Raw genomic sequence first — 14,287 nt, 5'->3', positions numbered from 1 at the left:
GGGGAATCACCATGTTTTTACAAATTATTTGCTCGGCTATGACATCAATGAGCGCGATATCGGGATAATTAGGAGGTACAATAATGGGTTGAACACAAAACATATATTTAAAAAAGACTATACAAAGATACGATATTTCATAAATACAAGTTTCTACGATCTCAACACTAGCTAAATATGTGTAATTAATTATAGAAAATCAAACTCGCTTAATATCACAAGAAAGAATCATCAAATACAAGGATTAATTAAATTCGCGGTCTCGTAAGACGATGGGAGCGACCAGAGTCCACCCATATAAGATCACACACAACCAGCTCGAAATCATCTTGATCCACATTGAAGCCGAGTTGGCTTTACTCAAGCTGGAGTTTGGCCTAAAACACGACTCATCCAAATCCGGACTCACGAAACCGCAAAGAAACTCACTTGTACCAGTTGGTCAGAGTCATCATGACATACAGTGTGGCTAAAGCGAACATAATGTGGAAGAAACTCCACGAATAAGCAACCGATTCTTCCTCGTTATCCCACACCTTCTTCTCGCCCTTTTCACCCCCGTCCCCGTCATCTCTACCTGCGATAGGGATATAGCCTTCAATACAAAAACCTCCACAGTTAAATAAAAAAAGAAAAGAAGCAAGCAAGTTAAAAAAAGCAAGACATAAAACCGGCAACAAAACATAGCATTATGGTGTCTGTTTTACTCAACTAGCCACAAACGTAAATGTCGTACCTTCGTTTTCAACGAGGTTGTCCGAGCCGCTGCCCCTAACTGCACAAAAATCAGAAAAGTATTAGTTGAGGAATAAAATAGGGTTGCCCACTTACGCATGCGACATATTCAAATTTACTTCAGGGTGAATCATTTTTTATTTTTTTTTGTGTGGTCAAGACTAGTTTACATGTTTTAATAGCGATTTATCGACATTCTTATTTTTGATGTGCCCTTTAATTTTATGGCCATTCTATGATTACGGACGGGACATAATTGTATCAACTTTTATTTTAAAAATGACTTGTCTTAAAAATATAGTAATAGTTAAGGTGATCATATTAATTAAAACTTTCTCAAAATTGTTATAAATAATTGATTACGGACGGGACACGAACGCGCGTAGTCTAAAATATGTAAAAAAAGCTGTAAATATTTTCGAAAGAATAAAAACATGTAAGAGGTGTCAGACCTATTTAAACATTATAGATTTTTTTTTATATTCATTATATGACCACAAGAGCAAGTGGTCACCCCTACCTTACTTTATTTCGTGGTACAAGCAAAAACAAAGCACTACATAATGCTATGAAAAAAAAAAGAAAATTTTTTGTTAGTTCCTAACTTACCGGCTCCGTTGTCTTTAACCAGCATATTCTCTGACATTGTAATTTTTGACGATTGGCTGGCAGAACGTAGAGAGGAATACAATACGCAACACATCCAAACGATCAAACCGACGATTCCCTCACCATCAAAAGTCATCTCATTGTCTTTTTTCGTACTACCAGCACCCACAATACCCAAAAGACCAGGATTGCAACTAGATTCTAACCCAAAAAAAATATTTTTCAAGTATAAAAAAAACAATTCAATTACCTGGCGAATTTGCAACTGCTGACCAAGTCAAATAAGTTACATAAAGCGAGACAACTGACGACTGGAGAAGACCTGACCGTGGCAACTTATCCTGAACCGCCGGCAAAATCGATATCGCACTTACAATAACCGACAAAATCAAATTGAAGGAAATAAAGAATTTGTTCAGGTCACAACCATCAGACTGGAAAAATTAACAGTTCTCGTGTCCAGTGCGTGGTCGAAATACTTACTTTTGTGAAAAACACAAACAGGAGAACGATTCCAGTGATGGTCAAGGCGTAATTAAGGAACGTGATCGCAAGGAGGGCAAAGTACCACCCCTTGGATTCGGTCTCCTCGTAATTACCGACCCAAGCCTCGGCCCACGAATGCGCAAAATCAATAATCAAAATCAACTGAATCAAAATAAACAGAAAGCCCCCAATCATCCCAAAATACATCCAAGTCTCCCCAAACGACCCTTCGGGGATGAAAAACGCCCCGATTATCCCACCAATGACCAGCAAATACTTCAGCCCCCAAAAACTAAAACCAAGATTCACCACCGGCCGTGAAACAACTCCCGGGACTTACCCGTTCTGGATGCCACTTCTCGGGTCGCGGGACGACTTCACCCGAATCATCATGACGGCCATTAGGACAAAGAAACAAGTTAAAACGAAACAAATTCGGTAAACTGCAAGATAGCCCACGGCATGGTCGCAATTAATCGAGACGGAATTCGGGAGATAGTTGTTCGTGCTGTTTGTACAAAACGGCACTTTTCGCAGGAGGTCCTGCAAACCGGGGGCTAGCATAATGCAGGCGGTTATAGTCCCCAGGAGCAGCATCAGAGCGTACATGATCCGGGACGACGTCGAGTTGCGACAAGAGGGACATGCTGAGCAGCATAGGGAGCAAGCAGTGCTCCCGCAGCAGCAGGCCAGCTACAATCGATCAGTAGGGGGGCACTTCATAAAACAGCAGAGACATACCTGGGCAGCTGAGCACAGGCCTAAGACAGCCCCCATGATGCACCAACTGAATTAAACTGCGATCTTTAACTGTTTTGGCAAATTAAGTGCGTTCTTTGTTTTTCTTCACTTTGACGTTTGAGTGACTTGGGGGATTAGACCACGCGCTAAATTTAAAGTTTTGGCCGTAAAGTGTGCCAAACGGCTCGATTATCAAATTTATGAATTATGCATCAACTACAATACGAAAATTTTGACTAAAACGATAGTTTTTCGTGCCCAAATGTTAAATATAACGTCAAGTTATCAATAATTCACGATAGCAGTGCCAACGTAACAAGGTGTAAAAAACCTAGTCAAGTCTTGACCATTTTATTCAATAAAAATTAAATAATTAAAAATGCCAGCGACCTTTTTGCACCGTTTTGTTCTAAGTATTGGGTTTTTATCACTGTTCCACTCGGCGTATTCGGCAGCCCAACGTGAGTATTTTAACAAAATCGACGTAACCTCAAACTGTTTTTTAGATCGTTCGTATTTGCGTTTAAATGAGCTGGATTTTACGCACTTGCCGCTTGATGTACGTAATTAACGTGTTTCAGACAATATTGTTACATTGCGCAACTTTCAGATTATAATCCAGGCTTTAATTAGCCTTTTTGTTATCATGTACGGAGTAATGAACGTTGCGGGCGATTTCAAGGAAATAAAAGCCTCAGCCGAGCTGGAAAACAAGTCTTGGGAGACATTCCGCAACATTCCTTCGTTTTACACATTCAGTCATCGCGGCAAGTTCCTCGCGTTTCCGCATCAGACAGGGAATAAAAAACACAACTGATTGCAATTATTTATTCGAAATACTTTTGTAGCGTGCATTTGTACAGTTAAAAATAAATAATGCCCTTAGTCTTAATACTTAAAAGAAATGCTGATTTGTTTCAATACAATTTCTTCAACTGCTCGTAAGTTATGAAGAAGATTATATTCCAAGGCCCCATCCTAAACAACGTTGGGACGAATCCTTTGTAAAATGCCCAAAAACCTTCGTTTTTGAATGTCTGGTAGAAACAATTAGCAGTGCTTGTATAAATATGGGCGGGTAAGAGACCACCTGTTTTTAATTTTCTTTGGTTCATTAACCTGGTCTGGAAATTGGCAAAAATTAGCCAAAAACTCATTTAACGTGACAAAGACTTACTCTCACTACATCTATAGGAGTTGAAGCTATCGCGCTTCCTAAACTGGCGAAAAGACTAGAACTGAAACATTTTCTTGTAATTATTGCAATCAAGCTAAAAATTTCCACTTACACAAAATGATTTGCAATATTATCACCGAATGTGTTAATTAGCCGACTTTTGCAAAAGTCGTATACTGGCAACTCAACTGCGGCAATCACTGCAGCTCTTTGAGCGGTGGGACTGACCCCCTTAAAAAAATTATTAAAATACAAGGTACAGAAACAGAAAATTTCGGAAACTCACTTTCCACAACCCTGAGATTCCTTCGTGAGTGTAAACGTCCTTGAAGCAGTCAATCAGGCCCACATTGGCTTGAATCCCCTGCACTTGCATCCGAACTTTGATAACATCAGTAGGGGTGGCGATGGCGCTCGACACCGCCCCCGCTATCACAGCACAGCACAAATTAACAGTGACACTCTCCCTGCCATTATACTCAACAATAATCTGCTTAAGAGAGTAGTAAGTACCGAACTTAATAGTCCCGTAAGTGGCTTGTCGCAGCACCGCCGGCCAAATACTACAAAACATCAATTTTCCTCTCATTTTTTTTAAACCTCGGGGAATTACCCAGAATACAGCCCCGCGAAGCCCTCGTGCTTCCCTATTTTCAGCAGACAGTCCACCATGCCCCGGTACTTGAGCGTGGCATGGTTCTTGTCCAACGTTTGGCCCTGAATCTGCAGCCTTGTCTTGGAGGTGTCGATAGGGAACGTCCCTGAAGGTGCCCATCGGTCATATTTTTTAGGTTAGGTTTGGGTGACTTACCGAATTCTGCAACACAAGATGCGAGGCCGCCGTACACGAAAGGTCGCCAATCTCTCTTGGAGATGCCACTACCGCCACCCACCATTGATTTTTCGGCTTTTTACGAGCAAAAAGTGCGAAATTGAGACAAGGCCGCGTATTTTTGGGTTAGGTTTGAGTGACAGCGCGGCCAGGAATGCCGAAGATGTGCACCGGACAGTGGCGTGTCTGAATATTTATTTCGGTGAGTTTTGTGCGATAAAAAGCACGTGACGCGGTTTGGGTTTATCGCCGGGGTGTCCTTATTGTGTAATAAAAATAAAAAATTGCCACTGCTGGTGGTAATGGCAATTAATGATGTTTTTACATTTGTGCACAAATATGTTACGTTCTGGGATAAATACTTGCTTATCGCGAATTACTGTGATAAGGAGGAATGAGAATTGTAATTTTTGTGTTTTGCACTGCGCGTGATAATGGTGCCATTGTTTGCCTTACAAAATAACTTAATTAATAAAAAGCATTAATCATTCTAAACCTAATTAATCGATATGTAAGGCATTGCCTTATTAGAATTGTGTGCATTTGTGTCAAGGTCAAATCCAAAAACTTGGTTCAGTTTGCCAAATTAAAAATTTCAAAAAAAAAATAGTGAAAACTTTAGTCTCATGAATAAATGCTTACCTCAAAGTACTGCTTTTGCATATCATGTTTTGAGTAATTGTGGCGTGTAAGTCGAGGTCAGAATTAAGTGGGTACTTCCAGTTAGGCAAATAGGTAACCAAAAAACTTTATTGATAAAATATACATACAGACTTGGCGAATACACTTCATTAATCATTACATAAAGTTATGTATCAACAAAAACCAATTTCGATTGCTTTAGCTTTGGTGTATACAAAAATTCGCAACCAATGTTCAAACGTGCTAAGTTATGCCAGAGCATAATTTTGATTTTTCTAACACAGCTTTGGCTTAGTTGTTTTCTTGTTATCACTAGAATACTACAAAACAAGGTGCTTGTAAATAGTCTACAAAAATAGGATCATATTTGTAGATCACATCCAGGTCTAGTTTATGACATTTACTTATTAACAGATAATAAAGCTGTTATCAGTTCTGCAATACATGTCGTAATCACACTTGTGGAGAAAATATTAACCCTACTCTTATCACTTGAAAATTAATACTCAACGCTAATATACGTACAAAATAAATACAGCTAAATAAAATTACAGTGTGAATATTATTTGGCAAAGACTTCATAAGTTTGTTTTCAATGCAAAAAAGCGGGCCTCATGATTCTAATTATAATTACTTGTCGCAATAACCACATGGTAATTTTTTGTCGCAATTGAATGGACGGTGACGCACACCACGACAAAAAATGACACAAACAATAAATAACACATAAATAAATAATAATATAATTTAAATCGTGGTACATTTACACAAAATTTGCACAATATAAACAACCCAATAAATTACTCTTTCACCCCGTTTTCCACCGGGAAAAACTCGTCCTCGTCACTATAATCCTCATTCAGATACTTGGTCCTAGCTGACGAAGACGACCCCGGTGACTCATACCGGGCGTTTTTCCTCGGGGGAATCCCCTCCTCGCCGAAGTCGCACTCCCCGTTCGTGGGGGAGGCCGGCGGGAGGGGCGAGCTGGGAGGGCTCAGCGCATTCATAATCTTCCCTTTGGACTCGTTCCAAATATTCGTCAGTCTTTCCCTCCCGAACAGTAGGAGGAAATTCTCGATAAACTCCCGCGACTTTTCCTCCCACTTGGCGATCATGTCGTCCTTCCGCTCCCCGATCGTGTCGATCACCCTCCGGCCCTTGTCCTTCAACTCGTGCATCTTGTTCTGGAGGCGGATCTTCTTCTCACTAAGATAGGAAATGTTGAGGTCTTTGGCCGAGTAGCCCCTTGCCAGGTTCCTCCGCACGTAGATATCGTAGTCTCGGACTATCCGAGCGACGATGTCGGACGTGGAGACGCCTTCCGTTCGCTCCGTCGCTACAAACATTCCCTTGGCTTTCCAAGGGGCGTAGATGTCGTTGCTGTCGTCGGTGCCGTAGGGCAGGTCGTCGTGGGCGATGAAATCGATCTTGTGCTTCAGCATGTACGCCTCGTCCACCTCCCACGGGGCGTCTCGGACCACTTCGTCCACGTAGCGGCAGTGGCGCACCGCTTCGTAGCGCTCCGCCTCGTTCATCACAGTGCGCCCCTTTTGGCTGTGCGTCAGCTTGTCGTTGCACACTGAAATACAATCGTTTTCACATTCTAGAAACTGGTCTTTGGACCACTGACTAATCAAACAAAATACAAATTTATTTCAAAATTAACGATAAAAGTGACCAAAAACACAGTTCCAATAATAACTGGTTTTCCAGCTGCCATGTACTTGTAATCGTAAATTTTGGAATAATAAGTGGATGCAGAAACTATAACTTGAAATTTAACCTTTAACGAGCGTTTACGGTCGATTGAAAAAACACTCTTTGCAGAATTCCACTAATCTCGGGTGAAAAATGAATAAATTGTGTCTATTCAAGTCTATTCAGTATTCTACCATTTTATTACAATAGTACATCTTTTATTTAGAAAAGTGTTAAATTTTTATTCAAAGTTTGGTCAAAATAAGCCATAAATCATAAAATTGAGTCGGAAATCGCGTAATTTTTTATTTTTTTCGAGCGTTTAAGCACGTTTTGAAGATAAAAATTTAGGTTTGCCCCAAAACTGGGATGATATTATTATTATTTTATTAATACATTTTTCATTCAGAATTTTCGTACAAAATGAAAATTACTAAATTGTGTCGAAACACTCATTTTTTTCAAAATTTCGTTAGAAAGAAATAATAAATATGTAATAGAAATCTCTATATTTGGTGAAAAATGGATATACTATTTTTTATCGAGTAGTTAACACGTTTCTTGAGCTAGAAAACTCAGTTTTTTTCACGAGATTTAAACCGGAACAAGAATCACTTATTACAATAATTACAATAATTTTCCTTTTTTTTGGGCGTGTTAAAGCAAACGTGTTCTTTAGCCATCATTGTATTTATTTTGAGAAATGTTGAGAAAAAAAATCGTAACATTCTGCCTTTTTCTAAGGTCTGAGCACGTTTTGAAGATAAAATTTCGTTTTAGCCCTAAATCGGGAATCAAAAGTCATAAACTTAGTCAAAAAAGGCACTATTTTCCATTTTTCGAAAGTTATGTAATCACATTCTTCATTTTGAAATGATTATTATTGTCTGTAATTTCGTCGAAAATAAATCGAAAAATCACTATTCTATCGAAAATTATGTTATTTACGCCTTTTTCCAACCAGCTTTTTCAATCAAATACTTCGAACATGGTTTTATTTTTGCCTTTTATACGTAATTTTTTGCGAACGTTTTTTGAAGTAAACTGAATTGTTTCACGAGAATGTATTTAAACGGAACTAGAAATCACTAAATGAAATATAAACGTTACATAATTTTTTCTTTTGTCAGACGTGCATTCGTGTTTTTCAACCAGTAACTCAATTATTTCGCAAAATTTCCTCAATAATAACTCAAAAAATCGGCAATCTGTGTCAAAAATGGTTTTATTTATGTCTTTTTCGAGCTATTAAACACGTTTTTGTGCTAGAAAAAATAAAAAACGACAGTATTTGTTCCTTTTAAGGCGTGTTCAGCAGGAAACACAATTATTTAAAAAAAATCACGAGTCACAACACAAAATGATGTAATCTTCGCTTTATTTACGCTATTGTATTACTCATATAAAGTAATTTCTCTTTTTATCAATTAATTTTTCCATGGTTCCATGGGTATAACCCAGATTTTATAAAAATCTCATAATTCTAATAAAATCTAATTACACTCACACACGTAATTCATGTTTTTTAAATTATATTTAACAAAAAAACAACTTAAGAAAAAAGTAAACATATTTTTAATTAGAATAATAAAAAAATACAAATGAACGAATAAGTTAAAAACAAATTTTATATTAACGGCGTTTTGAATAATTTCAATAATTTTAACAATTTTTTAATTAAATCCGACTTGTTAATTACATAATTAATAATTAAGCCCCAAAATCAAATGGATACCTAATAAATTTTAAATGTCTCTAGCTCATGATATTTTTGTTTGTTCAAAATTTGTTAGTGCTTTTTTTACAAAAATTGTCGAATCATTCTAATTTGAGATTTTCTTCTTGCTTATACTCTGATTTTATTTAGTTTTCTTTCAATTTTACTTAAAAAAATTACTTCAACTTTAAAATATGTAAACACGTTATTACAATGAGAAAAAAAGTCAGTAAATAATTCGTTTTGTAGACAAATAAGATAAAAGTAAAAATAACTGGTTGCATATTTAAAAAGCTTCAGACAACCGACAATTCCATCGCGCCACCAAAATTGTCCAATCGCGTCTAGGCTTGATAAAAATTCAAATTTTACTACAGCGTGTTCCCAACCTTGTTTTTTCTCACCCCACGTTTACAACAACATGATAATTACCTCCCACGATGAGGTAGACATTGGGGAACACATTTTTGGCTTGCAGAAGTTGCCTGGCGTGTCCTTGGTGAAACAGGTCGTAGATTCCATCGGCGTAAACCCGCACCGGCCTCGGCGCCTTCCCACTGTACGCCATTTCGTAGGTGATCCTTTGCAAGTAATCGCACAATTCTCGGATTCGTATCGCTTCCGGCTCATCGCTGAACGGTGCCGGTCTACAGATCGACTGTAATAGAAAAAATCCGATTTCACAATCCGAATTCTTCCATCGACATAAATAGAACGCGCCGACTAATTCGAATTTATCTGAACCGCGATAACAATTTGTGACCTTTTTTAATTTCCTTGGCATTGAGGCACCGTCTCGATCACACACTCGATAGGTTCGACTACGGTACGACCGTACTTATAGTCGTGGATTAATTCAACAATTGCTTGGCCAATAAAACCCGCCATGTATTACTTAACGTTTATTAAAATTAATACAACAAACCAACAATAAGTACAATAAAAAATCAAGTATAAAAAGTGCTACAATTAAAACACGCGCCGCAGCTTGCGCGGGGGACTAGAGTCGTCTTCGTCGTCGGTCCCCGAACAGGGGGTTCCCGGAGGCGTCAACGCCCGCAAAAACTTGCCTTTGGACTCCTTCCAAATCCGCATCGGCCTCTTGAAAAAATACTCCAGGAAACTATCAATAACCTCTCTGGACTCGTCCTTCCACTTCATTATTATATCATCGGTTCTTTCCCCGATCGTATCGATCAAATTCTTGCCCCTGTCCTTCAACTCGTCCATCTTATTTTGCAACTTCAGAGTTTTCTCTTTAATATAACCGACGTTCAGATCCTTAGCTGAGTACCCCCGCGCTAAATTCCTTCTCACATAAATGTCATAATCTCTGACGATCCTTGCAACAATATCGGACGTTGACACACCTTCGGTTCGTTCGGTCGCGAGAAACATTCCCCGTTTTTTCAACTCCCCGTATGTATCGTCAGTATTTTCGGATTCGTACGGTATATCGTCATGGGCCACGAAATCAATCTTATTTTTTTCGAGAAATTCATCGGTGTATTCCCAGGGGGCGTCCCGCAAAACCTCATCAACGTATCTACAGTGTCTGACAGCGTTGTACCTTTCGTCTTCGGTCATCACAGTCCTGCCTTTTAATTCGTGGAGCATTTTGTCATTTGAAACTAAAAAAAATTGAAATTGGACGCGTGCTTAACAGTCCAGTTAAATAAGCTTTTAAAACGAAACGTTGTGAATATAAATTACTGTGAAGTATTAAAAACGGTTAGCCAAAGATAAAATAATAAAGTGGTTTTTAAAGATTACTCAAAATCGGTTAGAGCTAGAAAAAAAATTAAACAAAAATACAATTTTACATAAAAATGTTCTCTTGACTTTTTTGGTATTATACAAATTAACAGTGTTTCCGAGTTAAATGTAAGAACCATCAGAAACACCTTGCTTTGTAAAATGTTCTTCTGAATTAATCCGAAGGTCGTTTTTGGATTTGAAATTGCCTTCAGTTTGAAAAAAAATTAAATGGCCAAATTTGAGTTTACATCCTCGTATATTCCTTCTGGATGAAGCTAGAAACTTCTTTTTTTTTAATTTATGAATGAATGCGGATTTTAACGTTGTTCCACTAGGCTGAGTTTTGATAAAAGAAGACTAAAAAAAAATAAAATTTTCGAGATATGACCAAATTTTTTTATTTTAAAAGACAGACCGCTACATAGTCGAGATAAAATGAAGTTAATACACAAACAATAGTGAATTTTGAAGTTTTTTTTATTTACTAGAAAATGTATCAACTTTCATTGAAACAAAAAATTTTTTTGACCAAACATGAAATATTCCACAAGCGCAACATTTCGATTTAAAGGCTTATTTGGCTGAATATAGCCGGCGATTGTCGTCGTTTCGTACCTCCAACAATGAGATAAACGTTCGGAAAGGCCTGTTTGGCCTGCATGAGCACTTTGGCATGCCCTTGATGGAAGAGATCGAACGCTCCATCGGCGTAGACTCGAACAGGGCGTGGGACGTTGCCACTTTTTGCCATTTCGAGTGTTATTTTAACGCTATAATCGCATTCATCGCGAATTTTTGTCGGTTCTGGGTCTTCGCTAAAAGGTGCTGCTGTGCAGAACGCCTACAAATTAAAACTGTGCAGTCAAATTGCACGAAAAAACAAACGCGAAATTTCTAACTCTACGAGATGTGTGCTACTTAGTACTTACAGTTTTCGTACTGTTTTAAGTAGCTTTTAAACACGATTACAGACGGTGCCCACACCACCTGAAGAAAAACTCGCAAAATCAAATCAACTAATTAGTTCGCGTGTCTAATTAGCTTTCTTCAGAATTACAACAGAATTTTAGAAAACGCAAGTCATGCGGCGAATTTTAACTCGTTTCCTCGTGTCCAAAAATACATTCATTTACCCCTTGGTGGTGAAATAAATCTAATTTTCCATGAAATTGAACTTTCTGGAATCGATAAGCTCATCATAAAACCGTTTTTCCTTATTGTTGACTGGAACCACAATAAGTAATTTATTAGAGGCCGTGCGAATCATTAAAGGTCCTCGAATTTTTCCACTAATTGCATCGACAAGTTTACGTTAGAGTGACTCAAACAAAGCAAAAAATAACTTTGAAATAATCATTTTAATTATTTACAAGAACTGAAATCAAGTTTATCAAAAAGTAAACGACCATTAAACGAAAAACAATGCTTTAACATATTTCTCTTTCACTCTATTGCCATTTTTTCAAGGCTGAGAGACCTACAAAAGTTATTTTCATTATTTTTAAGAAAGTTTATTACACTAACATTAAAATAAAAAGGAAGGATATTAGACCTGAATTGATGCGCTTTTAATAAAAATAATATTTTAATTAGGTGTTTGAGTTTCTTTTTTCTTTAATTAATAATGGATCAGAATTACTTAAAATTAATTTTGTTATTTGTAGTCTACAGCAATAGACAAACTAATAAGTGCACTTAAAAAATCGTAACTTTGACTATCTTAGTAACCTACATTCTTTTACTACTCCAACATGCGAACTGTAATTTCGTGAAAGTAACCTTGCGATTTAATGACACATATTTCACAAATCGAGACGATTAACCAAATGGAATTCCTCACCGAAATCATTCAACAATTCATATCTAACGCACTTGTTTTGGTTTGAATAATTCGGCGTATTATTTACTAAACAAATCCAATTTAAACGCTATCTCAGGAAAATAACGCAAGTCAACAAGTTTCCGCATTATCGTCAGGATTTTACCGGTATTTCGCCAGATTAATTTGTAGCACCTTTTCAGAAATAAACCAAATCAAAAACGAGTCAAATTTTATTACCAGCAGATAGTAAGTGTTATTTTTAGCTTTTACCCTATTGATTCATCACAACAAATTACAGGAATTTATTTTTAAAAACACATCAGAGATAAACCGGCTGAACTTTAATTCAATATTTTCTCTCGAATCGAGGGTAAGGAAAAAAGATAATCTTTATGAAGTAAATAAGTGGAAAGAATAAATTCCTCGTTTTCCTCGTTTCGCAATCAAATTTCCTTATCAGAGTAACATAAAAATCAAAGCGTGTGTGGGACTTTAGAATTTAAAACCACACAGAGATATTGAGAAAATTGTTAGATAATGCATTAGCTGCATATCAGCTGATTTGTCAAGGTCCGAAAATTCTATTGTAATCATAATCATTTGCCCACTTTTGACCAATAGAAATCGCAAATTTAATTACAATAACATTGAGGAACGCTTCCGGTTTGAGATAAATAATCCAACAAGGAATAATTTAATAATTAAATAAAAAATGAGTCAAATCAAGCGAAATTGTTGTAAATTACAGCGACTGTTGTGTAATCGCTCATTATTAAAGAGGCGACATAAATAATTGACATTGTTTATGCTACCTACGTGCATGGAACAGTTTTTATCACGAAATAGTAATTTTGGGGAGATAAGGACACTCCTCCGAAAGTTACCTAACGCATAAGCCTTTCAATAGATGATAAGAATTTCAGTGATTAGTTGATTACCGCTCCAAATATAAATTTGGGGTATTTATAGTCGGGGTCACAATCGGCCTAACCTTAAAATACCTGCAAACTCCGTACTTACGTTGGTCAGATTTTGTACGTGGTTGGTGGTGACATTGTCTTCCGACCGACTTCTGGTCCGTTTCCTCGACATAATTAAATTTTGTGTGGCTGATTCATGTAAATCTGCAACGAAACATAACCTCAATAGTGCCCCACCTCGGCTGGTTTTCCCCGCATTCTCTCATCCCATGAAGGATGCAAAAAGCACCAGACTTATGCAAAACGTGTCCCCAAGGACACCTCCTTACCCAACATCGAACTGTGCACAAAAAATGCCAAAAAGCGGAAATTTTTGACACGTAGCAAAATTTGGCAAACGTCAAAAATCAAAGACAAAACAGCATCACTAGGTCACTCGATTGTTGACACAGCGGTACTTTCGCGAGCTTTTTCCGGTATTTTTCGCACCTTCTACTCTCGAATTTCGACGCGGAATAACTTCTCGAAGCTACGTGAACTTATTTAAGTAGCAGCAGCGAGATTCCAACGCGACATGAGTCAAATCGCACCACCGGTTACAACAGTCGCACAAAGCGAAATTTGACGCGATTTCCGGCACCAAAGCGATTCTTTCACACTTTTAGCGCTACTTTTACACACGGAATCGGCATTTATCTGTTTTTATTGATTTTTCAAATTCGGACGCGTCGGACTGCAAGAGGCGCCATACGTCACGTGACCGCTGACGTCGAATCGTATGATCCAGTTCACTATTCCGGACGGGACTTTGACGTTATTGTCATTAAAAATACCACAAGTGGGAATTAAAGCAACAAACCGTGAAAAAACGGTCATTGCGAGGCGATAAAATGATTAATGAACCCTTATCATGCGACTTTTTAATGTTGTTATTCACAAAATGACGGCGTTTAGGCAACCCGCAACGCAGCAGTGGTGTCAGGCTTGCAGCTCCACATTCAATTTTGAAAATATTGCAGCGGCTGAATTTTTTGGCGGCAAAAATAGTTTTAATTTAAAAAATAACAACTAATGTTATTAATGAGCCTGAAAAGTTTATCAGACTCATTATTAAACGTGGACCATACTGTATGGTTTGTATTGTTGA

At 37.6% G+C, this 14,287-nt stretch overlaps 4 protein-coding genes across 9 annotated transcripts; 1 reads left to right on the top strand and 3 right to left on the bottom strand.

The window, feature by feature from the left end:
* Nucleotides 1-88: 88 nt before the first annotated feature.
* On the bottom strand, nt 89-2,761 carry Serinc (Serine incorporator). 4 transcript variants are annotated; one of them, XM_008195706.3, is made up of 8 exons: nt 2,572-2,761; nt 2,171-2,523; nt 1,828-2,122; nt 1,595-1,778; nt 1,345-1,545; nt 737-775; nt 430-595; nt 89-377 (listed from the first exon to the last, which is right to left on the bottom strand). In XM_008195706.3, exons 1-8 carry the CDS (start codon nt 2,605-2,607, stop codon nt 245-247), a joined length of 1,407 nt encoding a protein of 468 aa, XP_008193928.1. In that variant the 5' UTR covers nt 2,608-2,761; the 3' UTR covers nt 89-244. The 4 variants fall into 4 exon arrangements, with proteins under 4 accessions (XP_008193928.1, XP_008193929.1, XP_008193930.1 ...); XM_008195707.3 differs by having other exon boundaries at nt 430-577; XM_008195708.3 differs by lacking the exon at nt 737-775.
* Nucleotides 2,762-2,813: 52 nt separating this feature from the next.
* On the top strand, nt 2,814-3,476 carry EMC5 (ER membrane protein complex subunit 5). Its single transcript, XM_964457.5, has 3 exons — nt 2,814-3,032; nt 3,078-3,130; nt 3,182-3,476. The coding sequence occupies exons 1-3, from the start codon at nt 2,951-2,953 to the stop codon at nt 3,386-3,388; spliced, it is 342 nt and encodes a 113-aa protein (XP_969550.1). The 5' UTR covers nt 2,814-2,950; the 3' UTR covers nt 3,389-3,476.
* Nucleotides 3,386-4,961, bottom strand: Bmcp (bmcp). Its single transcript, XM_964535.5, has 6 exons — nt 4,560-4,961; nt 4,362-4,509; nt 4,035-4,311; nt 3,861-3,979; nt 3,749-3,809; nt 3,386-3,695 (listed from the first exon to the last, which is right to left on the bottom strand). Exons 1-6 carry the CDS (start codon nt 4,642-4,644, stop codon nt 3,489-3,491), a joined length of 897 nt encoding a protein of 298 aa, XP_969628.1. The 5' UTR covers nt 4,645-4,961; the 3' UTR covers nt 3,386-3,488.
* Nucleotides 4,962-5,316: 355 nt separating this feature from the next.
* On the bottom strand, nt 5,317-13,924 carry LOC658283 (choline-phosphate cytidylyltransferase A). Of its 3 annotated transcripts, none has more exons than XM_008195711.3 (4): nt 13,470-13,924; nt 13,241-13,344; nt 9,073-9,298; nt 5,317-6,804 (listed from the first exon to the last, which is right to left on the bottom strand). In XM_008195711.3, exons 1-4 carry the CDS (start codon nt 13,474-13,476, stop codon nt 6,023-6,025), a joined length of 1,119 nt encoding a protein of 372 aa, XP_008193933.1. In that variant the 5' UTR covers nt 13,477-13,924; the 3' UTR covers nt 5,317-6,022. The 3 variants fall into 3 exon arrangements, with proteins under 3 accessions (XP_008193933.1, XP_015835759.1, XP_969778.3); XM_964685.4 differs by lacking the exons at nt 5,317-6,804; nt 9,073-9,298 and adding exons at nt 9,530-10,271; nt 11,014-11,239 and having other exon boundaries at nt 13,470-13,922; XM_015980273.2 differs by lacking the exons at nt 13,241-13,344; nt 13,470-13,924 and adding an exon at nt 9,404-9,532.
* Nucleotides 13,925-14,287: the final 363 nt, after the last annotated feature.

This window comes from Tribolium castaneum, chromosome 5 (genome assembly GCF_031307605.1).
Source record: "Tribolium castaneum strain GA2 chromosome 5, icTriCast1.1, whole genome shotgun sequence".
In the NCBI taxonomy this organism is placed as follows: domain Eukaryota; kingdom Metazoa; phylum Arthropoda; class Insecta; order Coleoptera; family Tenebrionidae; genus Tribolium; species Tribolium castaneum.
This window is presented reverse-complemented; position numbering and strand designations above follow the sequence as displayed.